We start from the raw sequence: 26,753 nt of genomic DNA on the forward strand, positions 1-26,753 counted from the left end.
TCATTGTTCAAAAGTGAAATCAGCAAATCCTGACTCCTTTATATGTCGTCTTTTTTTTATACAAACATTTATTTATTTGAAACTCAGAGTGACAGAGAGAGGGAAGGAGAGAGAGGGAGAGGGAGAGGGAGAAGAAGAGGGAGAGGGAGAGAGGTCCTCTATCTGCTGGTTCACTCCCCAGAGGGCCTCGGCGGCTGTGGCTGGGCCAGTTGGAAGCCAGGAGCCAGGAGCTTCCTCTGGGTGCCCCACGTGGGAGCAGGCCCAGGACCTGGACGTCTGCCTCAGCCTCGCAGGTGCCCAGCAGGGAGCGGCCAGGGTCAAAGCAGCGCCCAGAGTAGGGACTGGCGGCTGCGGGGCAGATGGGTCGCAGGCCCACGCCGGTGCCTCCACGGGCAGCCTGACGACCTGCCAGGTGGGGATGGTTACTGTCCCCACGTTACAGATGAGGCGCACGCAGGTAGGTGACTCGCCCACGGAAAGAGCGAGCCTGGAGCCCGCCCTCTGAACCAGCCACTCCACTTCTGCCCTGGGACGCAGCTGCGGCATCAACAACAAAGTGGACTCGTGCCCCAGAGGCGAGCAGTTCCCAACAAAACAAACGCGACCTGCGTGGTGTGCCAGCACAGTGCATTCTGGGAAATCATGCCAAACAATGGCCGCCATTTCCCGACAGGAGGCCTCTGGGCAGACGCGGCTGATTCTCCCACACCTCTGTCTTACACGGCAATGGCGCTTCAGCTCAGCACCCGGTTCTCTGCCCAGCAACTGCTCTTCCCAGCTCCCCTTGCAACTAAGGGAAGTAAGACAGACATGACAGCTGCAAGGTTGATCTCTAGGTCAGATTTGCTAGCCGAGTGTGGGTGCAGTGGAGGGAGCTGGAGCAGCCACGTTGGGCCACGAGACGAAAGTTGAATGCTAAGGAGCAAAGCAGTGTCAGGAACTGGGGTGTTAGTTTGTGGGAGCAGCTCAGTCCTCGAGCCCTGACTCTGCCCACCTCGGACCGCCTACCTCAGGAAGAGAGAAAATCCCACCATTAAAAGCCACTTTATTGGAGAGACAAAGGGACAGGAGGGAAAGCGAGAGCATCCGCTCATTTGCCCCCAGATGCCCACACAGCTGGGCAGGGCAGGAGCTGGGAGCCCAGGTCCCCGCGCGGCCGTCGGGAAGCCCACCTACCTGAGCCGTCACCGCCGCCCAGGTCCTCACCAGGGGAGACTGACATCGGCCCGAGCCAGGCGTTGCCCCCAAGGACTCCCGCGTGGGACCAGCGACCTGCACCAACGGGCTGCAGACTCTGCTGCCGCATGTGGGGTGTGGGTGGCTCAGAGACCACCCTGGCGGGGACAGCTGGGCTCCTCCCGCCCTGAGGCTGTGGTCGGGGCAGGCCGGGCAGGGTCCGGGCTCCGAGTCGGATCCGGACCCCTCTCTCTCGCCCTTTTCCCCGTGGGCACAGCTCTCCCTGCACCTCCGTTCTGATCTGTGTGACCCCACCGGGGCCGGGGGGCGTCCGAGCGGGCGTGGACGGGAGGCGCGGGGGCTGAATGTCCCCACAGCCTCTCCAGGACGTCGGGAGAGCTCACGGCGGTTTTGCAGCGGCCATTTGTCCCCTCCGTGGGACGTCAGCGCCATTTCAGAGGGTTTATTGACTTTTTTTTAGAAGCCTTATTTATTCTCCCAGCAGGCCTGGGCTGTAGCGTTTCCTGGTAAAGCAATGTTTCGATGTACTTGCTTTCCCAGGCCAGGGGGGGCCTCCGCGGGACAGGGTAGGGTGGGGAGGCTCGGGCTGGGGACAGAACAGGAGCAGGTGGAGGGCGGGCGCAGGAAGCTGAGGCGGGCAGGGGAGCCGTGCCGGGGTGGGAGCCCAGGCCCTGGGGGCTCAGGCGAAAGGCAGGGACGGAGAATGCACTGACCAGGTGGCCGGGGCCGAGGACAGAGGTCTGGGCATGGAGAAGCCAGGGGCTGGGTCCCCGGGGCCGAGGGCCTGTCCTGGATGGGGTGCCCTGGCCAGGGGTTCCAGCCTCCTTACAAGAGGGAAAAGCCTGGCCCAACCTGGAATAAATGGAAATGGTCAAAACGTCAGGGACTTGCAAGGTGTCTGGGCGGCTGGGTAAGCCGCAAGCCGCCTGCCACGCCCGCAGCCCGCGTGGGCGCCGGTGCGCTGAGACTCGGCTGCGCCACTGCCGGTCCCGGTCCCTGCCTGGGAAAGCAGCAGAGGACGGCCAAGTGCTTGGGCACCTGCACTCCTCAAGTTCTGGGCGCACTTTTTTCCTTTTTAAGTTATTCAAATAAATCTTTTATTTATTTGAAATGCAGAGAGAGAGAGAGAGAGAGAGAGAGAGAGAGAGAGAGACCCATCCGCTGGTTCACTCCCTAAATGGCTACAACAGCCGGGGCTGGGCCAGGCTGAAGCCAGGAGCTCCATCCGGATCGCGCACGTGGGTGGCGGGGCCCAAGCACTCGCGCCAGCCTCTGCTTGCTCGCGGGAAGCTGGGCTAGAGTGGGAGAGCCAGGACTGGGCCCGGCTCTCGGATGCAGGACGCGGGCGTCCCCGCCGGCTCTCCTGGGGCACCGCATCGGCCACTCCGCCTATCACCCCGCAGGCTCATGCAAACGGGGCTCCGTGGTTCCTGGCTGAGCCCACCTGCCATCAGCCCCTGCAGCTTTCTCTCGGTGTAATGAAGCCCACCCCCAGTACTGGGGGTCCCACCTGTGGGCCCCAGCCCACCCCAGCCCCTGCCTCAACCGCAGCACAGCGGCGGACCCGGCCAGGGCTCCAAGGGCACCGGGGGTCCACTAGGCTCTCAGATGCCCCCCGGAGACAGCAAGGCCACCAACAGACCAACGGGAAGCTGGTGACCACTGAAAGCCGTTGTGACCCCAGCGGCGGACGCACAGCCAGGGACCGGGCTACACCCGTCACCGCCCACCGGGCCGTTGCTTCCTTTTCCAGAAACTTGGCGCTGTGCTGGCTCTGCAGGGTGGCGGCCCGTGGGGCGGGTGTGCCAAGGACAGGTCCCCAGCCTGCCGCCTGCTGGCGCGGGTTCCTTGTCCACTAAGTAAAGAAAGCAAAAGGGCAAACTGTCTTTGTTCCTTTGCTTCCTTTTGTGTATGTATGTACACACAAATTTACATACATCTTAAAGACTTCATTTATTTACTTGAGGGGTAGAATTACAGACAGAGAGGGAGAGGCAGAAAGGTCTTCCATTTCTGGTTCACTCCCAAGACGACTGCCATGGCCAGAGCTGCGCTCATCCGAAGGCAGGAGCCAGGAGCTTCTTTCAGGTCTCCCAAGCGGGTGCAGGGGCCCAAGGACTTGGGTCATCTTCTGCCGCTTTCCCAAGCCTTAGCAGAGAGCTGGATTGGAAGAGGAGCAGCCGGGACTCGAACCGGCACCCATAAGGAATGCCGGTGCCACAGGCGGAGGACTAACCAACTGCGTCACAGCGCCGGCCCCAATTTTATATTTTGAAATGACAATATTTAAAAATATATATTTAAGAGGCAGAGAGCTAGCGAGTGAACTCATATGTTGGTTCGTTCCCTAAAGGCCCAGAACAGCCAGGGCTGGGCCAGGGCCAAATCTGGGAGCCAGGAGCTCCATCCGGGTTTCCCTGTGGGCGCAGCAGGTGCACGGGGCCCTGAGCTGCACCAGAAGCTCCATCCGGGTCTCCCTGTGGGTGCACGGGGCCCTGAGCTGCACCAGGAGCTCCATCCGGTCTCCCTGTGGGTGCACGGGGCCCTGACCTGCACCAGGAGCTCCATCCGGTCTCCCTGTGGGTGCATGGGGCCCTGACCTGCACCAGGAGCTCCATCCGGGTCTCCCTGTGGGCGCAGCAGGTGCACGGGGCCCTGAGCTGCACTAGGAGCTCCATCCAGGTCTCCCTGTGGGCGCAGCAGGTGCACGGGGCCCTGACCTGTGCCAGGAGCTCCATCCGGTCTCCCTGTGGGTGCACGGGGCCCTGACCTGCGCCAGGAGCTCCATCCAGGTCTCCCTGTGGGTGCAGCAGGTGCACGGGGCCCTGAGCTGCACCAGGAGCTCCATCCGGGTCTCCCTGTGGGTGCACGGGGCCCTGAGCTGCGCCAGGAGCTCCATCCGGGTCTCCCTGTGGGTGCAGCAGGTGCACGGAGCCCTGACCTGCGCCAGGAGCTCCATCCGGGTCTCCCTGTGGGTGCACGGGGCCCTGACCTGCGCCAGGAGCTCCATCCGGGTCTCCCTGTGGGTGCAGCAGGTGCACGGGGCCCTGAGCTGCACCAGGAGCTCCATCCGGTCTCCCTGTGGGTGCACGGGGCCCTGAGCTGCACCAGGAGCTCCATCCGGGTCTCCCTGTGGGTGCACGGGGCCCTGACCTGCGCCAGGAGCTCCATCTGGGTCTCCCTGTGGGTGCAGCAGGTGCACGGGGCCCTGACCTGCGCCAGGAGCTCCATCCGGTCTCCCTGTGGGTGCACGGGGCCCTGACCTGCACCAGGAGCTCCATCCGCATCTCCCACATGGGTGCACGGGGCCCTGAGCTGCACCAGGAGCTGCATCCGGCTCTCCCTGTGGGCGCAGCAGGTGCACGGGGCCCTGAGCTGCGCCAGGAGCTCCATCCGGGTCTCCCTGTGGGTGCACGGGGCCCTGACCTGCGCCAGGAGCTCCATCCGGGTCTCCCTGTGGGTGCAGCAGGTGCATGGGGCCCTGAGCTGCACCAGGAGCTCCATCCGGTCTCCCTGTGGGTGCACGGGGCCCTGACCTGCGCCAGGAGCTCCATCCGGGTCTCCCACATGGGTGGCAGGGTCCAAGTATTTGGGGGATCCCTGCTCCCTCTCAGAGGCCTCACTGGCAGCAGGCTGGAGTCAGGAAGTGGAGCCAGGAGTCGCACCCAGGTGCTGGGATGCAGGATGCGGCTCCCTGGCCAGCGTCTTAACAGAATCACATGCCGTCAAATCTGTCCGGGGCTAAGCTGCCCCTGCAGAGCCGGCAGTCCCACATGAGCGCCACCTGGAGTCCGGCTGCTCCACTGCTGCGGCTCCCTGCTAACGTGCAGGGGAAGGCGGCAGAAGACGGCCCAGGTGCTTGGGTCCCTGCCACCCACATGGGCACTCAGATGGAGCTCCAGGCTCCTGGCCTCACCCAGCCCAGCCCCTGTCATGGCCATCTGGGGAGTGAACCAGCAGACGGAAGCTTGCTCTCGCTCTCGCTCGCTCTCTCTCTGTAACTCTGCCTTCTGGATACAGAAAATAAATCTTTAAAACATTTTTTCCCAGTGGTTCTTAGCGTATTCACTAGTTGCACAACTGTCTCCACTAAAAAAAATAGCTTTTAATTCTGATGGAATTCAGTTTAGCTTTTCTTTTGTCAGTTGTGCTGGGGGTGTCCCGTTAAAGAGACCATTGCCTAATCCAAAATCACGAACCCGAAGCCTAATCCAGTTCCCACCCCCGCCTCACCGCAGAATTCCCAGCATGCTCTGCAGCAGTGCGGTCCCAAGTCCTGCACCGGGTCTGCGGGGCACTCGGCTGCAGAAGCTGGAGACAGACGCACCAACGAAGGCAATCGCTCCCCTACCCCAGGGCTGCTGGGAACACGACTCCCCCCCGCCTCGCCCCGGGCCCCTGCCAGGCCGCTCGGACCCCCTCCCCCTCAGCCTCCAGGTCTGGTTTCAGGTCTCCAGGGCAGGCTTCGGCCCGGGCCATGGCCTCTTTCCCAGAAGTCACTGTCCAGCGGGTGTTCCAGTTCCCACTCCCCAGGAGGCAGCTGGGGCACTGGACAACAGGCGCTCGCAAGTTTGGGATGGGCTGGGGTAAGCACAGGGCCTCTCTGGAACCAGGCCCTGGCAGAGGGTGGGGTCGATCCCTCAGGCCTCCGAGAAGGAGACGAGGTCAACCAGGGGCCCCCGCCAGGGCTGGCACCCTCCCCTCTTCCTTCCTGCCTGGAGCTCGGGACAGCCAGGGCCTGGGTCCCCCCAGGAGGACAGGGGGCGTGCAGCAGGAACACGACCACCATGCATCACACACACACGTGGCCGGCTCGTCGGGTCATCACCGCCTCCCAGCTCCTCCTGTCCACGAGCCAGGGCCTGCAGGACACAACACAGGAACCCCGCTCCGGCTGTGCGGGGAGGGTGCAGCAAAGGCGGCCGTGGCCTCTCCACCTCCCAGCCTGGAGGTGACCCCGCCGTTCCCCTTCCACTCCCTCGTCACTCCCCAGGATGCTGCTGTCACTTCTGGCCGGCTGATTTCGGCCGTTCATAGTGGGTTAAGAAGCCCTGCATAGTGTGGGTGCTGCAAGGTAGGGCGCCCCCTGCTGTCCAGGCCGGCAGACCAGGGGCCGCGGGGGACAAGCCAGGGCCCAGCTTCTGAGACAAGGGTGCCTCCAATTGCCCCTCATCCTGACAGGGCCCCAGGGTTTGACCCCACACCCTACAGGGGGCACAGGCATCCCAGGTGTCGGCTTAACCTGTAGCAGAGCGACGCCTGCCCCGAGGTGACTCATTTTATTTATAGCATTAAAGTATAACCTGCTCATTTTAAAGCATGTTAAGAGTGAATGAGGTGGGGGGGACAATTACAATCTGTGGCTTTCACCTGTCTTACTCGACTGTCGTTTTAATGATCTGTGACCACTTTAAAATTTACCGTATATGGGTGAAATGCTCAATTTTTGTCATTCAATTATTTATAGCTGTTGTCTATGTTCCCATTAAACTGGGTCCTTTTGCTTTTTTAAAAACTTAATGCATACATAAATAAATTAAAGTCCACTGAAGTAAAAAAAACCTCAACAAACGAACAGGCAGTTCCTGCTCCAGCTGCAGGGAGTCCAGGCTGCCCTCGAGCTGCGGGCAGGACCAGGCCGCTCAGGGCTCGCCCTCGGCTGCCAAGGAGCAGCGGCCGAGCCCAGAGCCCCTGGCAGCCCCCAGTCCCGCCAGGGAGGGGCTTCTCCAGGCTGGCAGGCGCACCCGGCCCCAACAGGAACGGGCTGGGCCCCGCCCTGCCAAGGTCAGCTGTCTCTCTGGCACAGCCCTGGGCCATCCTGGCCTCGCCCAGCGCCTTGGCTGGGCTCCCACCCTCTCTGGCTGGCTCTCCCAGGCCAGAAGCCCTGCTGTGCAGGTGGACTTTCCCTGACTCTCAAACAGCTTCGTGTAGGACAAAACAGATGTGGCTTATTGTGGGGCGCAGGGAGGAGTGCTGGTGGGACCCCAGGCTCCTCCCCTCCCCCCACCGCAGGGGCTCCTATCACCCAGGGGATGTAGGGGGCTGGGAGCCAGCCCTGCTGTGGGCAGCCTGCAGATCCCCAGCTGTAGCCATTCCCCACCTGCAGAGCCAGGCTAATGCAGCTGCGTGCGTGAATCTGCTTCACCAACCGCCCAGCAGGGGCGCCAGTGAGTCGCCTTTTATCGCGATCCTGTGTCAGAGGGCCTGTCCCTCTCAATGCTGCCACTGGCCTCCTCCCTACATCCCAGCTCAGGGAGGAGAAAGCAGGTGTGGACACAGCTGCACCCCTCCTCCAAGCTCCGTACCAGCCCTGGGCTCGGGCGCCAGTGCTGCTCTCCTGTCTCCCTCCCACTTTCTGCCTCAGCCCGCCTGGCCCCCCACCGCCCTGGAGGGCACTGTCACCTTCCCTGGCAGGTCCAGAAGGCCCAGGGTCTCACCGAGCTCCTTCCGCTCAGCCCCAGGGCCTCTCCCTGGAGGCTCTGGCCTGGGGCGTGGGTGCCAGGGCCCGTAGCAGTGGCTCAGATCCCAGCCTGGGCCCTCCCAGCCTGCCTCCCTGGGAAAGACGGCCAAGCCCCCGTCTCCATCACGGGTGGGAGGCCGCCCGGCCGGGCCGTCACAAGTACATCTTCATGGCCTTGTGCGTGGTGGGGCAGTAGCGGGCGTGGAGCTGGGCCAGCAGCGCCCTGGACGTGGCCTCGAAGCGCGTGCCCTGGCTCTTCTTATTCCACACGTGCACGGCGTAGGTGGCGTTCAGCATGCGGGCCAGCTCCTCGGGGCTGACGTCCTCAAAGTACTTCTTCCAGTCCTGCCAGGCGATGGGGTAGAAGGCCTCGCGGGGCAGGGCGGTGACGCCGCGGCAGGCGTGGCTGTCCGCCAGCCTGCGGGTGGCGCACCACTTCTTGAAGACCCGCGTGAGCAGCTGGGGGCCCTGGTGGCCCCAGACCCAGCGGTTGTAGTGGGCCACGAAGTCACGCATGCACAGCGCCAGGAACTCGTGCCGGCGCTCGAAGGCCAGGAAGGCGCCGTTGAGGACGTAGCGGGACTGGGTGCCCAGCGCGTTGGTCAGGTTCCTCAGGCTCCTGAGGACGATGAAGTCCGTGTCCAGGTAGATGCCCCCGAACTTCCAGAGCAGCGCGATCCTGGAGGCGTCGGACAGCACCGGCAGCAGGTAGGGCTCCCAGCGCCGCTGCGCCGCGGCGTACCAGGCCGCCAGCGGCGTGCCCCGGAACAGCTCCTCCAGGTCCAGCGGGAGCATCTGCACGTTGGGGAAGCAGCCCAGGAGCGAGATGCCCAGGTGCCGGGGCAGGGAGGCGTTGCCCGCCGGCAGCCCCTTCATCAGGACCACCACGCGGGCCTCGGGGTGGGTCCTGGCGGCCGACTCCACGGAGCACATGAACAGGAAGTTGGGGTTCGTGCGCTCCGAGGTCTCCAGGAAGAAGATGCTGCCCAGCGTGGGGGGGCGGGGCTCCAGGGTGGGGCAGGGCACCTGCGCAGGCAGGCTCTGGAGCCGCCCCGGGTCCCCCGGCGCTCCCGCCACGTGCCAGTAGATCACGACGGAGATGAGAAACGTGAACTTGAAGCTGATGACGAACAGGGTGCAGACCCGCTGCCTCGGGGCGCTGGGGAGCAGACGCAGCAGCCAGTCGGGGGGCCTGGACATGGTCTCCCCGGATCACAGCAGGAGCCTGTGGCGGCGGGAACCGGCCGGTCTGCAAGAGACAAGCACCATTCTCACACAGGTGCCGGGCATCCCAGGCCCACGGCAAGAAACGTTTCCCCAGACCCAGAGCCAGCTTCCGGGGTCGGCTGGAGCCCTGAGCTGCCCACGGAGGGCAGAGCAGGGCCCCGATCACGGGCCCAGGCAACCAGGGGTGCTGGCCCTGCCACGTGGACGCAGGCCTCTCTGCCTGGCCAGACCTGCGCCCCTCCTCCCACCGTGGCCTGCTGGGGCTGGCGGCCTGTGACTCGAGGCCCAGCTCCCGCACCCCTGGGCTCCGGGACTCGTCTCAGAATAGACCCTAAGTAGCCTTGAGAATTTTTGCCATGGACAGGACGGGGCTCGGGACGGCCTGCAGAACAAAACCGGAGTGGTCCCTGCACCTGGGGTGTGGCTGCATGCACACCTGGGCCCCCAGCTCTGCCCCGACCCAGCTGCCGCTGAGTTCTGTGGCCTCCGTCTTCCCACCTGCTGACCGCCCAGCCTCTCGCGCCTCCTAAGCCCCACGTCCACCCTAGGGCGTGGCGATCATCCTCTCCAGCTTACAGACAGGGAGGTGGAGGCGCTGGGCACCATCGAGCCCCACGGCCAGCGTGAGGCAGGGCCAGGGGAGAGAGCCCAGCCGCGTGGCCGGAGTCTGCGCTCCCAGCCCCGCCTGCAGCAGCCTGCCCGGGAGGGCACGCGGCGAATGAACAGCAACCCCGGGCCCGATTGCACCCCACTCTGCCCTCGGCAACCCGAGGCACAGTGGCCTCCTCTCTGCTCTGAGGACAAAGCCCCCCCGCCCCCCAGGGCACAAACAGGTCGAGGGACTTGGGCGCAGCCTAGGAGTAGCTCCCCTCCCCAGGACAGACGGAGACAGCCAGGGGACTTCATCAGTAGGGCCAGCGCCCCTCCCCCAGCGTGGAGGACACGGAGTCTCCATTATGTCCCGGCTGCAAATTGTCCGGCCCGGGGCGGGGGGGGGGGGGGCAGAGCGCGGGGCAGGGAGCCCGGCGGGCGGCGGTTCTCCTGGAGTTTGTCCCGGCCCGGCAGATGAGCTCCTCTGCCCCTCCACACGCTCTCTGCGCCTGCCAAAGATGGCTGAGTGTCAGAGCGAGGCGCTCCCTGGCTCGCGGGGCCGCCACACCTGCCGTGGGGACCGCGCTAGGGGTCAGGCCCCGCACAGTGGCCCAGAGAAGGGAAGAATCAGACACAGCTCTGCCGGGCTGCTCTCAGCTTGCGGGGGATGTTTTGGAAACAGACGAGGACACCATCGTTGGTGATGATTCCCGGGGGGCTTCCTGGAGGAAGTGACTGCCTGGACCCAGCACTGGGGGTGCAAAGGGAGAATGAGTGAGAGACAGGAGGCAGTGGGGGCAGGAATGGAGTGCATTTCTCCTGCAGAGAGAAGAGTTGCACTGATCCCCAGCGTTGTTAACCCACCACGAGCCACACTAGTGGGTGCACAGACAGCCGGACAGACGGCGCGGGGGACAGCGGGAGGTGGGGTGTGCCGCCTGCACCCGTGCCAGACCACAGCTGGGGGTGCCAGGCTCGGGCTGAGCTATATTTGGTGTCAGAGCCCAAGACCCAGGAATGGAAACTATACTGGGCCAAGTCTGTGTGACCTCAGGCCCAAAGCATGCTCCTGTCCCCCTCCCCCCACCACGGGCCTCACCCCCGCAGCCCATACCCTGGCCTTTGTCTGCCGAGGCTGGCACACAGCTGCCGCCTCCTGCCCTGTAGCCAGGGTGACCTGGCACGTGCTGCTGGCGTGGTTGCCATGATCCCTGCCTTGCCAGGCCCTCCAGCCATCACCGGGAGAGGCTGGAAGGACCTGGTGGGCACAGTGACCCGGCCCACACCTTGATCCTGCATAACTGTAAGAAAACACGCATCTGTGGCTGTCTAGGGGCAGCCGCGGGAGCTGGGCTGAGGTCAGGCCCCTCCCTACCAGCCCTATTCTGGGGTGTCGGCATCCTGGGCTGGCACAGGGCAGCCCCGGGAGCTGGGCTGAGGTCGGGCCCCTCCCTGCCAGCCTGTTCTGGGGTGTCGGCGCCCTGGGCCGGCACAGGGCAGCCCTGGGAGCTGGGCTGAGGTCAGGCCCCTCCCTGCCAGCCCTGTTCTAGGGTGTTGGCATCCTGGGCCGGCACAGGGCAGCCCTGGGAGCTGGGCTGAGGTCAGGCCCCTCCCTGCCAGCCTGTTCTGGGGTGTTGGCATCCTAGGCTGGCACAGGGCAGCCCCGGGAGCTGGGCTGAGGTCGGGCCCCTCCCTGCCAGCCCCGTTCTGGGGTGTCGGCGCCCTGGGCCGGCACAGGGCTGATTTCTGTGTCCCCACCAGAACAGCAGATTCTCTCAGCTAGAGAAGGGGTCCGGGGTCCAGATCTGATGAACCCCACCATTGTCCTCTTGGGTCACAGTCAGCCAGCGCTTGACAGCTGGGCGGGACGAGGAGCCGGCGAGGGCCGGGGGCCGCTCCTCTACTGGGGGGTGGGGGTGGGAGATGGGGGTGACGCCTCCAAAGGCTGCCAAGCACTGGGTTGAGAGTCGGCACTGGGGTCCGGCCTGCAGCTGCGGGTACTCTCTCACGGAGCCTGCAGAGCCGGGCTGAGGGCCCAGGCAGCAGGGGTCTGCCGAGGCCCCCAGACCCCTGTCTTCTCACCCCTCACCACTGGTCAGCACCCCTTCGACTGTCTATGCAAACGTACAGAAAACAAGGGGAGGGGTCTGCACCCAACTGGAAGTAGCAGCGGCCACTGGGGACAAGGTCAGGGTCGTGGATGGAGGCTGAGGGCCTTTTAGCTTGCTCCATAATGTAAGGCTCATTCCTACCAAGAAAATGCAGTCACTTATTTGTGGCACAGAAAAACAATCAAAAAGTTTATTTTTCATATTTATTTGAAAGGTAGGCACAGAGAGAGAGCTCCCATCTGTTCACGCCTCAAACACCAACAACGGCCACGGCTGGACCCGGGCAAAGCCAGGAGCCGGGAGCTCCACCCTGGCCCCCTGCATGGCTGCCGTCACCCGCTGCTTCCCGGGTGTGCATCAGCACCGGGTGTGCATCAGCACCGGGTGTGCATCAGCAGGGAGCTGGGCCGGAAGCGGAGTGGCCAGGCTCAAACCAGGCACCCAGACGTGGCACGCGGGTGTCCAAACTCTGGGCCACAACGCCACCCCAAGAACAGGCGCTGTTCGGCTGGCAGCTTTGGTCTGGCATTTGGATCCCGGCTCCACCAGCAGCTGCCAGGCGGCCCTCAGCTTCCCCTGCTGTGAAATGGGCATAACCGCAGCGTTGCCGGGGCCCTAACCGTGTCCCAAGCTGCTGGCGGGCAGTGTAGCCCGCAGCGGCATCAGGCCCAGCTCTCACAGGGCTTCTACAGAGCCGCCCTCGCTGGCGGATGTACCTGCCTGGAGGGGAAGGGGACAGGCAAACCCAGGGCTGGCGCCACTGACTGTCCCCAGCCAGATGACTGGGTCCAACCCCTCTCTGGGGGTTGGGGAAGTAGGACTCAGGGGGCAGAGGGACACCTCAGACCACAGAACCAGCCCAGCGCCAGCACGGCGGGACTCGAACTCACCACCCATCTGGGCAGCCGCTTGAGGCTTGAGAACCTTGTAGCTGGGGAAGTAGGGCATGGGGCCAGGAGACAGCACGGAGCGCAGAATTCAAACCCAGAGCCCCGAAGCATCTGGGCCTCCCCAAACACAGTCACCTCTGGCACGGAGATGCTCTTCCACAAGCGGGAGGGGGTGGACGCTTTGGTTCCAGAACTGAGACCCCCCCAGTTGGGTGTGAGAAGTCACCACCCACAACTCCCACCCTGCTGTCCCCTCCCCACCTCCCCCAGTCACTCAGGAAGTCAGAGTGGCCGTCAGAGGAAGTGATCGTTGCAAGAGCGGCTGTTCCAGGGCTGGGGTCACCAAATGTTCACCAGAGTCTGAAACCAAGCAAGCCGCGGCCGGCTCCGGGCGGCTCCCAGGTCGGCGAGAAGGCAGAGCTGTTCCCTACAGGAGCGAGGCGGCAGCTCCAGTCAGAATCCCCGCTGACCCGCTGGGTGCCACGGAGAACGAGGGCAAAGAAAGATCAACTGCAGGCAGCCAGCGGGCGCGCGAGACCTGAATTCCCAGCTGCAGGTGCATGTGACCGGAAGCACCTGTGACCTGCAGAGAGGGCGTGGAGGTGGGGAGAACGGGGGCGCAGAGGGTGCCCAGCGGCAGAAGATTCTGGAAGGCACTCCTTTCAAAACCGAGACGGGAGAGGGAGGTGCTGGGGCCGGAGCGAAGCCGGAGTGGACCAGGAGGGCTCACGCTGGATGCACTGACCCCTTGATCCAAGGCGGTTCTGAGAGGCCAAGGGAGGGACAGGAGCAGAGCTGTATTTGCGAGGAAGAGCCCATCACCATGGCAACAGAGGGGGCAGCCTGGCCTGGCTTCTCTCCCGATTTCCACCAACACCTCCCGCGGGTGGCCGGTCCAGGAAAATCTAACTAATTCAAATATGGAAAAAAGTGACGGGAACCAAACGCAGGGGAAGGGAGGAACCCGGACGCTCCCTTAAACATAAAGAAATCTCTCTATAAAAATATTGCCATGGAACAAATCAAAACTCTAATCCGAAACTACAGCATGAATCCAAAAATACAGAGGCTGGAGACATAATCCCAGCCCTGAAGTTGAGCCAGAGGCAGACACCGAAGGCCCCGGGGGAGAAACGGACAGCCACAGTGAGCGCAAGCTGGGGGCCTCGGGAGCCAGGCTCAGGGAGAGCCCAGCCCTTCCACCAGCAGAGCCGACTGCCAGCGATACAGACCAGGGCAGATTCCACTTACTGGTGGTCAGAGGTGGAGATGTTCAAAAGGGGGCAGGGAACATATCGAGTGGCAGTAATCAGAGAGATAAAAGGATACAATAAGGAAAAAAAAAAAAGACTGATGGAGAAGATACATAGGGGTGGGACTTGGCCCAGCATTTACGACATCATTGATTGGGTCCTGCCCTGCGGTATGGGAGACCTGGATTGCCTTCTCGGCTCTCGGCTCTCGTCCCTGGGCGGGCGATAGCAAGTACTTGGAAGTGAACCCTAGGATGGGCGTTCTCTCTGCATCCTCCCCGCCCCACTCCACCTCACCCACCCACCCTGCCTGTCTGCCTGCCTTTCTTCTCCTTTTTCCTCCCTCTTCCTTTTTTTTTTTTTTTTAATTTAATTACTGAAAGGCAGATTGACAGAAAGAGAAAAGAGAATGAACTTCCATCTGCTATTCAAGCTCCAATTACGGTTGCAACAGTCAGGCCTGAGCCAAAGCCGAAGCCAGGAGCCAGGAACTCCTTCCAGGTCTCCCAGGTGGGTGGCAGGGACCAGGTACTTGAGCCATCACCTGCTGCCTCCCCGGCACATTAGTCGGGAGTTGGATCAGAAGCGGAGCAGCCAGGACTTGAACCTGCTCCAAGATGGAGTGGCGGCAGCTCAAACCACTCTCTGCCTTCGTCTCCCCGTACAGCTTTCTGCCTCAAATAAATTAAAAGTTTCTTAAAAGAGGGTCTTGCAGGAGGTCCAATATCCAGCACAGGTGTAACTGGTCCCTAACGCCGCTGGGCAGTCATTGTTCGATTACAGCTCAGGAAATCTGCCTTGAAGTAAAGAGAAGACCTGGTTCTGCGGATTGAAGTGGCACGCGCACGCCGAGAGTGGTGACCTGGAGCGGCAGATCCCAAGATGGAGTCGAGTAAAATGCTGGGCTCTCAAGACACCAACATCAGTCTCTAGACTCACGGACGCAGAGATCAAGCCTCGGCGAGGGCCGGAGAATCGGATCCCACTTTTCTCCAACAGTCACAGAAGACAGCAGACCACGGAGAACTTCGGGCCACGCCCTTCCTGCAATCAAAGGCTGGGCAGCCCTGGGCGGGAAGCAGAAGGCAATCTTGCCCCTTTGAGCCTTTCTGGAAGAAAACTAAGGACCAGGCTCGGTGAAGCAAGTGGAGACCGGAACAGCCGGAGCAAACGCACCAGACTGGTTCACTGCAGACCACGCCAGCAGGCTAAGCAGGATGAAGCCGGACACTGCAGACATGACATGAGTGACACCGGAGAGAAGGGTGCTTCCCAGTGGGAGGGGCTCGCCGATCCCAACACCCAACCCCCAGGGGTCGGAGCCCAGAACACTGAGGGTCAAAGTTTAAGCACAAAGGTAAACAGTCCAGGCCAAGCCTGCCTCCTGGAGAGCAAGGGTTTATGATACATTGTTACATTCTGTGCCCTGGAAGACAGACTGAAGCCTGATACTTTGTTTTTGTTTTTTTTTGTTTTTTTTTTTTTTTTCATGTAGTTTACATTTGGAAAGAAATGTTTATTCTTCCTAATACAGCTGTTCATCCCGCAACACTGCCAGCGCACCCCAGAAGGAAAGTAAGAGCGAGGATCAGGGCCCGGCGCTCCACGGCGCTCCACGGTGCTCCCGGGACCACTGCGTTCCCACGCCATCAGGAGCTCGGGGAGGCAGGATGTCTCTTCTGTCTTTTTTACAAATCATTTATTTGGGGCTGGCGCTGTGGCGTAGCAGGTAAACCGCCGCCTTCAGTGTCGGCATCCCATGTGGGTGCTAGTTCTAGTCCTGGCTGCTCCACTTCCTATCCAGCTCTCTGCTATGGCCTGGGAAAGCAGTGGAAGATGGCCCAAGTCCTTGGGCCCCTGCACTGCATGGGAGACCCAGAAGAAGCTTCGGATTGGCGCAGCTCCAGCCATTGTGGCCATCTGGGGAGTGAACCAGCGGATGGAAGACCACCCCCTCTCTCTGCTTCTCCTCTCTCTCTCTCTCTCTATTTATGTAAAAGGCAGAGTTATAAAGAGAGAGAGGGAGAGAGAGAGATCTTCCATCTGCTCACTCATTCCTCAGATGGCCACAGCAGCTGGGGCTGGGCCAGGATGAAGCCGGGAGCCAGGAGCTTCTTCCAGGTCTCCCACGATGGTGCAGGGGCCCAAGCACTTGGACCATCTTCTGCTGCTTTCTCAGGTGCATTAGCAGGGAGCTGGATCGGAAGTGGAGCAGCTGGGACTCATGCTGGCGCCCATATGGGATGAGGGCCCTGCACACGGTGGCTTTACCTGCTACACCACAACACCAGCCCCTGATGCGGTATGTCTTAAGATTACTGCTATAGGGGCTGGTGCCGTGGCTCACTTGGCTAATCCTCCACCTGTGGCACCAGCATCCCGTATGGGCACCGGATCTAGTCCCGGTTGCTCCTCTTCCAGGCCAGCTCTCTGCTGTGGCCCAGGAGGGCAGTGGAGGATGGCCCAGGTGCTTGGGTGCCTGCATCCCATGGGAGACCAGGAGGAAGCACCCGGCCCCTGGCTTCAGGTCGCTGCAGCGACGGCTATGGCGACCATTTGAGGAGTGAGCCAATGGAAGGAAGACCTTTCTCTCTGTCTCTCTTTCTCTGTCTAACTGTATTTGTCAAATAAATAAAAAAGATATATATTTTTTTAAAAAAGTCACTGCTATCTCCAGAATTCTGTCCGAGCAGCTCACATCGCTTGGTTTGCACAGCTGCACAGGACACAACAGCGGTGGGTGTGAACACCACCACAGCCTCCGAGGCCCTAGGCATGGAAAACCAATCGGGCCGGCACTGTGGCGTAGCAGGTAAAGCCGCCGCCTGCAGTGCCAGACCCCAAATGAGCACCACGAGTACCGACTGCTCCACTTCCGATCCAGCTCTCTGCTGTGGCCTGGGAAAGCAGCAGAAGATGGCCCAAGTGCTTGGGCCCCTGCACCCACGTGGGAGACCAGGAAGAAGCTCCTGACTCCTGGCTTCAGATCAGCGCAGCTCCGGCCATTGCAGCCAATTGGGGAGTGAACCAGAGGATGGAAGACTCTTCCCTCTCTGCCTGCCTCTCCTCTCTCTGTGTAACTCTGACTTTCAAATAAACAAATACATCTTTAAAAAAAAAAGGACAGAAAGCCATTTGCCCTGGGGGTGCTCAACATAGAGGCGGCTGGCAGGGAAGAGGAAACAAGTTAACTGTGTCACTGCTTAGGAAGAGGAACGAGGCAGTGGCCAAGAGCGGCGGGCACCAGGAGAACAAACACAGGCTTCTCACAGAGCAGCACAGACTGTGGCATTGAAACAGACCACGGGGCAGTCGCCACGACACAGGGACCCAACACAACGCAGACCAAAGCCAGCTCCACGTCCACCAATACGAAAAGTTGTGACCCATTTCTCTCCCCCATCCCACTTAATTTGAGAGACGGACGGAGCAGGAAAGAGCTCCCACTGTGGGTTCACTCCCCAAGGCTTGCAATGGCCTGGGCGGGGGCCTGGCTGAAGCTGCCAGCTGGATTGCGATCCAGGTCTCCAAAGCAGACGGCAGGGGCCCAGTCACCTGAGCTGTCACGGCTGTGTCGCAGGGTCTGCCTTAGCAGGAAGCCAGAGTCGCAGCCAGGAATAGAAGGGACCCAGCATTCCAACGTGGGCTGGGAACGTCTTACAAAGAAGGCTAAATGCCCACTCCCAACTCACTGGTCTTTAAGGAGAGAGATTTTTTTAGATCCCAAGAAAAGCCCAACTCTAGGCTGTATTCGAGACGTATCTCAAAGTGATTTAAAAAGTGAAAAGTAAAAGAAGGAGGAGCTAGCGTTGTGGCACAATGGGTTAAGTCAGTGCTTGGGACAAAGCCAGTGTCCCGTACCTTAGCGCCGGTTCAAATCCCGGCTGCTCCGCTTTCCATCCTGCTTCCTGTGACGTGCTTGGGAAGGCAGCTGAAGGCAGCCCCAGGGCTTGGGCCCCTGACGCTGGTGTGGGAGACTCAGATGGAGTTCTGGGCTCCTGGCTGCAGCCCGGCCCAGCCTAGACAGTGCAGCCATTTGGGGCGTGAACCAACGGGGGAGGATCTCTTTCCTTCTCGCTGTCCCTCTGCCTTTCAAATTAAATGAATAAATACAACGCATCCATACTTACATATATTTGTTACAAACCATGGTCACCCGACTGTGCCATGGACACTAGAGCTGAGCCCTCCCATCCGGGTGTCAGTTACCGGGCTCCCTCTGCCCCCACCCCCTCTCCTGCCCAGCCTGCAGCGACCGACCGGGAGTCCACTCTCTGCTTCCACACACAAGCAAGAACACATGCTGTTTGTCGTTCTGGGCCTGGCTTGTTTCACGGGACATCAAGTCCCCTCCGTCCCATGCATGCTATGCGGGTGCCAGCAGCACACTCCGTGTGCCTGGGTCACATGACACGCGGCTATTGGAGAGATGGCTGCGGGCCTGTGAAAACACCTCCCGCCTGTCTTCTCTCCCCTGTCCACGTTTGCACAACATCCTGTTTGGAGCTGACTTGCAGACACTGCTGAGGGCACGAGGGAGGCAGATTCCTGTGTGCGGGCCGGTGCTACGGGGCAGTGAGTGAGGCCGCCACCCACAATACTGGCATCCCACCCACGTGGCCATCACCCACATGGGAGACCCTGAGGGAGGCCCAGACTCCGGACTTCCACCTGGCCCAGCCCCAGCCACTGTAGTTTTTGGGGAGTGAACCAGCAGATGGAAGATACTCTCTCACTCTCTCCCCCTCTCTCTATCTCTCTCTCTCTTTCTGCCTTTCAAATAAACAACTCTTTAAAAATAAATAAAAGAGCCACCATTACAAAAATTATGGCAAACCTTAGTTATTTATTTTTACATTTTTATGTATTTATTTGAAAGAGAGAGAAAAAAATTCACTCCCCAAATGACCATGCCAGCCAAGACTGGGCTGAGGAGACCAGGAGCCGGGAGCTCCACCCTGATCTCCCACGTGGGCGGCAGGAACCCAGCCACTCGAGCCATCATGGCTGCCCCCCGGGTCTGCTTCAGAAGAAGCCGGGGTCAGGAGCTGAGGTGGGCACGGAATCCAGGCACTCTGATACGGGAGCAGGTGTCTTGCCCACCAGGTCAAAAGCCCACCTCAGCAAGATATTATGAGAGCAAATTCTAACCAACTCTTTAAAAATGGACAGTTTTAAAACTGTTCAACAGCAAAATATAGGAAGAAAAAAATTTTAAGTTTCAAGTATAACATAGAAATCAAAACCTTAACAAAGATTGCACAAGGTGTCCTAATTTTCACTTATGAGTATTTTTGCAAAAATCCTGAATAAAATAAGCAAAGAGAATTCTGTAGCCCATTACAAGAGTAAAACATCCAAACCTGGCTGGGCTTATTCCAGAAACGCAAGGATGGTTCAATAACAGGGAATCCTTGCCATAGTCCATCAGATGCAAAGATCTAAGGAAAAGACCACATGGACCGTCGTCACCTGACCACTCATCTCTGGCGACTTGGGAAGCGATGGACACTTCCTTAACAAGATGACATGAAAGCCAGGAGCCAGCCTGTCCTCGGGGCCTGTGAGTCCCCAGGACCATGCATGGGAGCTGCTGTTGGGTCACAGGGAAGCAGAACTGCCCCTCCCATCACTGCCCGACCCCTCCAAAGCCTGCATTCCTGAGGGCAGTTTGATAAGAGCGGGAAGCCAGAGGTGTGGAAAGGGAGTAGAAATAGCAAAAACCATTGCTGTCACAAACCTCAAAAAGTCAGGAGAAAATACGCAACCCTGCAGGTAACACGGGAGGGGCTGCACGCTGGCACGGCCAGACACCAGAGCGCTGGTCCTGCCTGCGGCTCCTCCCCCTCTGATCCAGCTCGCTGTAATGCGACGGGGCAAGCAGCAGAAGATGGCCCACTTACTGGGGGGAGCAGGATGGGATTTTGGCTCCCAGCCCAGCCCTAACCATTGGGGAGTGAACCAGGGGAGGGGAGATCTGTCTCTGTGTCTCTCCCTCTCTCTCTCTCTGTCACTCTGCCTTTCAAATAAATACGGAAATAATAATGAAAGAACACTAGAAGGTGACAAACACACACAGATACAAATGGCAAGCAGTTGCAGGAGCTGGGAGACAGAACAGCAGCACGGCCACGGCACTTAGGGTCCAGCTCAGAATCCACGGAGCGAAGGAAGCTGTGAGGTTCCCAAAGGACACAAGAGCACCTTGCACAAGCGGGAAAGAGCCACGTGTGCGGGAGATGTCTCCTGACAACGTCCGCCCCCTGACGCCAGCTCAGGGTCCTCAGCGACTGTGGAATCAGACACGCGATTCTAAAGCGGATGTGGAAAAATAAACAGCCCGGGACGTACGGGACTCTGAGAAGGGAGAACAAATGACCAAGGACTAGCAGCGCCTTTAGATAGTAACATCCTTTACCAAGTCATTTAAAAAAGATTTATTTATTTATTTGAAAGGTAGAGAGAGAGAGAGAGAGAGAGAGAGATCTTCCATCTGCTGGGTCATCTGGAGACCGGTGTCTCCATCTGGTGTCGAGGCCGAAGCCAGGAGCCAGGAGCTCCCTCTGGGTCTCCCCCACGGCGCAGGGGCCCAGGTGCTGGGGCGTCTTCTGCTGCTTTCCCAGGCCACAGCAGGGAGTTGATGGGAAGCACAGCTCCTGGGACAGGACTGGCGCCACACGGGATGCCGGTGTTGCAGGTGGCAGCTTTACCGGCTACTCCCCAGCGCCGGCCCCTGAAGTTTGGACCATAGTTAGGTGTAGCCCTAGCATACGAACAGACAGACAGGAGAAGCAAGAGACGTCACAGAGATGTTGGGAACTTGAACACACAATGAAGGCAGCATCTAAAACCAACAGGGCGGGGCTGGTGCTGGCATCCCTTATGGGCACCGGTTCGAGTCCCGGCAGCTTCTCTTCTGATCCAGCTCTCTGCTGTGGCCTGGGAGAGCAGTAGAAGATGGCCCAAGTCCTTGGGCCCCTGCACCCACGTGGGAGACGGGAAGAAGCTCCTGGCTCCTGGCTCCTGGCTTCAGATTGGCACAGTTCCGGGCATTGCAACCATTTGGCAAGTGAACCAGCAGATTGAAGACCTCTCTCTGTCCCTCCCTCTCTCTGTAAGTCTGCCTCTCAAATAAAAAAATCTTAAAAAAAAGATAGAGTGCTCAGGGCAAAACGGGCCTTTTGGCACAGGCACTAGGCGACTGCGGTTTCCAGGGGAACAAGAACAAGCTGGGTCCCTTCAGCTCGTGCGCCACGACCAACCCCAAAGTCAACGGCTGGAACCCACACAAGCACAGAAGAAACTGTGGGGAGCTCACTTGCCATTCTGGGGCTGGCGAAGTTTCCCGAATTCTGTCTGAAAGCCAGGGCCAGAAAAGGTGAGGTGCAGAAGCCAGACTACCCGAAACAAACAGGCAAGCAAGCATACTTCCCCCGGTCGGCCTCCGAAACACCATTCAGAAAGTCAGACAGAAGTGACTGCCTGGACACCTCAGGGACACCTGTTGTCACGCAAGGAGTCCGAGAAAGACATGGACACCCGGAGGAAGGTGGCAGCAGGGGTACTGGGACCCCAGCCCCTGCCTCTGCCTCGGACCCAGCTTCCTGCTAACGCACCTGGCAGGCAGGTGATGGCCCAAGTATTTGCATTTCTGCCACCTGCACAGGAGACCTGGATGGAGACCCAGGCTCCTGGCCTTGGCCTGGCTTGGCCCTGGTTTTTGGAGGCATTTGGGGAATGCAGCAGCAAATGGATAATCTTTGTCTCTGTCTTTCTCTGTCTCTGTCCTCTCTCTCTCGCTCTCTCTCCCTTAAATAAATAGACTTTTTATTAAAAGAAGGAAGTGGGCAAATGACTGTTCACACAAACACACAAAATACAACTCAAACCAGAAAGCAAGATCAAGAATCTTTGTGTAAGTAGAGAAAAGCACACCAGACACTCAGATAGCATCCCTCACCTATCAGATCGGCACAGATCCATGCGCTCACTAGCACATTCTTCTGGCCAGGATGTGGGCAGCCGGCGCTCCCAACTGGTGAGCAGGCCTACGGTGCCACTCGCCACGAAGCGCAACGTCACGGCAGCTGTCGGAGCAGAGACAGCCACCCTTTCCACACCCAGTCCCGTCGAGGGGAATGAGCCAACCCACAGATTTGTTTGAAAGTGCGGAAGATTAGAAAACAAAGTCTGATTAAATCAGCAACTGCGCATTGATGCCACGGAGAAAAGTCACCTCCCAGGGGAGCCACAGACCACTTCCTGTACATGGCAGGTTCTCAGTGCACATTGTTGAAGAAGATTGATTTGTTTGAAAGGCAGACTTACAGAGAGACAGGGAGACACAGAGGAGAGAGAGAGGGCTCTTCCATCTGCCGGTTTACTCCCCAAATATTTTGCCTGCAACTGCCTGGGCTGGGCCAGGCCAAAGCCAGAAGCGAGGAGCCAGGAATTCCACCCAGTTCTCCCACGTGGGTGCAGGGGCCCAAGCACTTGGACCATCTTCTGCTGCTTTCCCAGGCGCATTAGCAGGGAGCTGGATGGGAAGTGGAGCAGCCGGGACTCGAAGCTGTGCTCACATGGGATGCCAGTGTCAGAGGGGGCAGCTTAGCTCGCTGCACCACAGTGCCGGCCTCCACAACCCAGGTCTTGAGTGGGATGACTTTGATCAGGGCAGTGCTACTGTGCGACTTCAAAATCTGGCCGCTTTTGGGTTTCTAAGGCGGCCCTGCAGCCAACCTGGCCCAGGTCTGTTGGCCTCCGTCTCTGGAAATCCACAGCCTCACCTCTTCCCCGGCCTGGTGCCAGCCCTACACCGTGCGCATGTCCCCTTCAGCCCCTGCCCTGCTGCTGGCCACCAGGCATTCCGCTCCAGCCAAGCCCAGCCGACCTCCTGCTGACGCGCCAGCCACCACCACCCCTGCCCCCAGCAGTGCTGAGAAAGTCAAGTTTCTGCAGGTGCCCGTTCCTCCCCAGCAGACCATGACACTCACCCAGAATGCACTGCGGGAGCTCCCCTCCCAGGGCCACTCCATCCTCTCCTCAATCCTACCCCCCGCCTCCTGTCTGCCCCGTGTCACACAGGTCTGCCTCCAGCCCCAGACCCCCCTTGCACTGATCTGGAAGATTACCGCAGGCCACACTCAGGGCATCGTCGGGGACCCTGGCCTATGCCTGTGCCCGTGGCCACCTTGGAGATGAGTGCGGGTTGAGTGGCCCTCACCCTGAACCCTGGGCCTCACCCACGGTCTGGACCCGTGGCACAGCCCCTGGGCCTGGGCTGCATCCTACACGGATTGACAGGTGCATCTGGTGCAGTGGGGAGGGGGAGCAGAGGCAGACACTGCCCACCCACCCCACACTGCAAATGGCACCCAAACCTGGGTGCACCTGGCACTCAGGGGCACCTCATACGTGTACGAGATTCTCACAGTGGCTTCGAAAATGGCAGGGACAGCGCTCCCTGTCCCCCCGGCCCGCCAGCCCTGGGACCTGGGCCGGCTGCGGTGCTCCCCTCCTTTGTCCAAATGCCCTCCCCGGAACCTCCTCACCGTGTGCCGTGTGCAGGGCCATCAACCAAGAATCCACCTCGATGCCATGGGGGGAGTGAGGGTGAGCCTGGTTCTGTCGTCACGCCCCCGAGGACTGAGCACTGCCACAGCGGGCGCCCCGGCCTGCAGCCGACGGCAGCATCCCCGCCAATCCAGGGGCCTTGAGGGCTGGAAGCGACTCTGTTCCCCGTCCCCACCCCTGGACACGTGGCTGCCCGCCTCCTTCGTTCAGAGACTCGGCCCTGGGGGACGGCCCTTGGGTCTCTGCACTGAGATCTTTGGCTCATCCTTAGTGGCTGCTAAATATAACCTGAGGCGTTAGATGCACACTGCAACGGGCTCAGGCACACCTGCCTCCCGCCCGGGTCCCTGGAGGGACACTAGCTGTCCTCTCTACGACTGTGGTGAGCGACAAAGCCGGTCTCGGTGGTGAATGTGCTCTGTGCTCCGATCAAGAAGCGGCGCCTGGCCCTGCGTCTCAGTCCCCTCTTCTGCAAAGTGGGAGTAACAGCACAGGATGGCCGACAGGCCAGGAGACAGCAGAGTGCCGAGCGCCGGGCTGCGGGGCGGGGGAAGACCCAGTGGGGAGGTGCGGACGAAGGCCACAGATGGGCTGGGCCTCTCTGCTCTTCCCGTAAAGCCCTGCGCCACCCCTCCCTCGCCTGCCAGCTCAGACTGCACAGGTGTCACCCCAGCCAGGAAAAGAAGGGGGCTCCCCTACTCCCCCCAGCTCTTACTACCTCTGGGCTCCACGGGGACCTACCCAGAGGGAGACAAAGGAGACAGCTGGCAGAGAGGACTCTGGTACACTGCTAGTACTCTGCTGCCCGCAGCCGCCCAGGGTGTGGGGAGCAGGGACCTGGTGTCCGCTCCTCTCCCCGCCCCCGCTGTCTGTTCCTGGGAGTGGCCACACCTGCCACCTTCCAGGTCACCAGGCTGAGAACAGCCCAGACCAGTGCTGGCACCTCGGGAGCTGGTCTGCCCTGAGCGCTCCCCCTGACATCTCTCCCAGCCCCGCCTCTCTGTCCTCGAAGTTCAGAAGGTCCCTGGGGAGCAGGACTGGCTCCTGGCCACAGCACCAGCCCCGGGAAGAGATCTTTGTCAGGAGGTGAGGAGACAGGCAAGGCCCTTGCTCACGAATGGGCAGGAACAAACCCCCGAGGTGCAGGGTCCTTGACCCACTGGTGTCCCGGCCAGGGAACCAGATGCGCATGGCCTCTCTGGAAGCTCACTTGCACTCCCTGCCAGGCGAATGCCTTTCCAGGAAAAGTTTAGCGATGCGCACATTTGTGCATAAATTCAATGTATAATGTTTACCAGACACAAACCTAAAAACCCCACCTGGAAAGAGAAATCCACTCAACGAACATGTAACAATGTAACAAGATAAAAAAAAAAAAGTTGGAGAGTGGCGAGGGGTTGCATTGCTCACGAAATCACATTAACTGGACAAGATTCTACAGTAAATATTCAGATGTGTAGAAACGGATTTTTTAAAAGTCGTGCGAAAAGGAAAATTTAGACAACAGTCATCTCGGGCTCCTGTGAACCCGGAATTCCCCCGTCCCCACTGGGTGATTTATGACCAAACTCTCCCCGCTGCGGCTCCCCATCAAGGGAAGTGCAGGGCATGGGGTGACAGCACAGGGGGCAGTGGCGCTGTGGGCACACCTGGGAGGGGTCCAGGGGGTGGGCAGGAAGTGAGGTCCAGAGCCGGCTGCCCAGCTGGAGATGGAGCTGTCCACCTGCTGCCACCTGTGGGGACCTGTACCGCCCCCCCACTGCCCTGAGACCCCGAGGTCTGCAGGAGGCTCCCGGTGAGGACCCCCCCCCGCTGAGCTCCCACACGAGCCTCCTCTGCCACAGGCCAGGGCCCTGGAGCCCTACACCCACCCCAGCAACTCGGGTGCTACAGGGCTTCAGTGGCTACAAAGAAGCAAGCGTCCCCACCTCCCATCTGTCCTGTGCACCCGGAGCCCACCTAGCGGAGAGGCACACAAGGTCCCACCTCCCTCTCCCTTTCCTTCCCCTGCTGTTTAGGCCTTTGTCTCGGGGCTCCCTTTTAGGGGACTTCAGGGTCTGGAATACAAAATTGGAGCCAGGTCTAGGGGCCTGGGAGGGCTGGGGGGCAGGGCTGGAGGCGGCAGTCTTGGCCCAGCCTGGACCCTGCAGGGAGACCCAGGCCGCTCCCCACACCCCGCCAGGCCTGGGCCGCGCTTTGGGAGGTGATAAGGCAGCCCTTGGCAGTGGCTGCACCAAGTATTCTGGGAAGAATGGCGATAACACGGGTCCCAGGGAGCACCCGGGCGAGGCAGGACGCTTCCCGGTGGGGTAGGGTGGGGTGGGCCCGGGAGGTGGCTCTTTAACCCCCTCCGAGCCGGAGCCTTGGCTGCCAGTGCCCTGGAGGGGGACTCCAGGGACGGATGCGGAAACAGAGGCAGAGAGGCCGCAGCAGCGATGCAGGGGGGAACCCGGGCCCGGACCCCTCCCCCACAGCCGGGCCTGTTCCGACCCCGCAGACCCCAGTCTTCCCCGTCCGGGCTCCGCGTGCCCACGACCTCAGCATCCCTCGCAGCCCAGCGCCCGCGCCTCCAGCCCGCAGCCCCCTCGGCGGCCGCGCCCCCGGACGGGGCGGCGCGACTCGCCCGAGAGGACACTCAGCGCCGAGCAGCCGCGCTCGGACCCGGGCCTCGCCTGCCACGTCCCGGCCGGAGCTGCTCGCGGGGCTCCCGGGCGGGGCGCGCGCTTCCTCGCGGGCCGGGTTTTGGGGGCAGCCACCGACTTCGGGGCGCAGTCGGGGCTGGCGCGCGCACCGAGGTCGCCTCCGGAACAGGTGGCGCGGGCCAGGGCGGTGGCCGATCCCGGAACCCCTCCCTCCTGGGGCGCCCCCTCCCCACTTGGCCGCTCGGCCCCTAGTACCTTCGGCTCCCGCGGCGGCGCACCGTGGACACCCGCGCCGGGCGGGCGGGCGGCTGCCGGAGCGGAGCGCTGGGAGCCGGCAGGCAGGGCGGGCCCGGGGCGGGGTCTGCGCGGCCCCGCCCGCCCTTGCGTCCTCGCTGCCACCCCGGTACCCGCCCGCAGGCCCACAGGGCTGGGCACTCCGGGTGCTGCCCGGCCGCCGGCTCCGGGAGCCGGGATCCCATTCCACAGACGAGAGCCCTGAGGCTAGGAGCGGTCACTTTCAATGCTCCAGGGCTGGGAAGGGCGTATTGGCTGCCTCCCCGTGCTGCGGCCTGGCCAGCAGCTTGGCCTCCATTGGCCCAGTGTCCGACCAAGTTTCAGGAGTTCGCTGGAAGCCTGCTTTCCCCGCTGGCTCCTGCCTGGTCAGCTGCACTTCCCAGCCATACGCACAGCCTGCTGGCCCCCAGGACAGTGAGAACAGAGCGGGGCCGTCGGGCATCGTGGGTGTCCGCTGCCTCCACTGGGCAGGTGGCGGGTGGCAGCACTGCCACTCCCTGCTGGTTCCCTCCCCT

The 26,753-nt window shown here is 61.0% G+C and overlaps 2 protein-coding genes and 1 long non-coding RNA gene across 3 annotated transcripts in view; 2 read left to right on the forward strand and 1 right to left on the reverse strand.

Moving 5' to 3' along the window:
• Positions 1–118: 118 nt before the first annotated feature.
• Positions 119–5,577, forward strand: LOC149123648 (uncharacterized). Its single transcript, XR_016216360.1, has 2 exons — positions 119–4,443; positions 4,556–5,577. It is a non-coding gene; the product is annotated as an uncharacterized LOC149123648 (long non-coding RNA).
• On the reverse strand, positions 3,135–26,317 carry A4GALT (alpha 1,4-galactosyltransferase (P1PK blood group)). Its single transcript, XM_070052996.2, has 2 exons — positions 26,200–26,317; positions 3,135–8,906 (listed from the first exon to the last, which is right to left on the reverse strand). The coding sequence occupies exon 2, from the start codon at positions 8,855–8,857 to the stop codon at positions 7,811–7,813; it is 1,047 nt and encodes a 348-aa protein (XP_069909097.1). The 5' UTR covers positions 8,858–8,906; positions 26,200–26,317; the 3' UTR covers positions 3,135–7,810.
• LOC100354897 (ribose-5-phosphate isomerase-like) overlaps positions 12,625–26,753 on the forward strand; it is a 29,551-nt gene continuing 15,422 nt past the window's right edge. Inside the window, 4 exon segments of the mRNA XM_089309080.1 lie at positions 12,625–12,690; positions 20,944–21,107; positions 22,510–22,687; positions 25,856–26,097. Coding sequence (XP_089165206.1) covers positions 12,625–12,690; positions 20,944–21,107; positions 22,510–22,687; positions 25,856–26,097 — 650 coding nt within the window.

The sequence above is a fragment of the Oryctolagus cuniculus genome, chromosome 11 (genome assembly GCF_051225735.1).
Source record: "Oryctolagus cuniculus isolate XC-2025 breed Fujian yellow rabbit chromosome 11, ASM5122573v1, whole genome shotgun sequence".
Taxonomy (NCBI): Eukaryota; Metazoa; Chordata; class Mammalia; order Lagomorpha; family Leporidae; genus Oryctolagus; species Oryctolagus cuniculus.

Coding starts and splice junctions, on each gene's coding strand:
- A4GALT (XM_070052996.2), bottom strand. CDS start 8,857: ATGTCCAGGCCCCCCGACTGGCTGCTGCGTCTGCTCCCCAGCGCCCCG.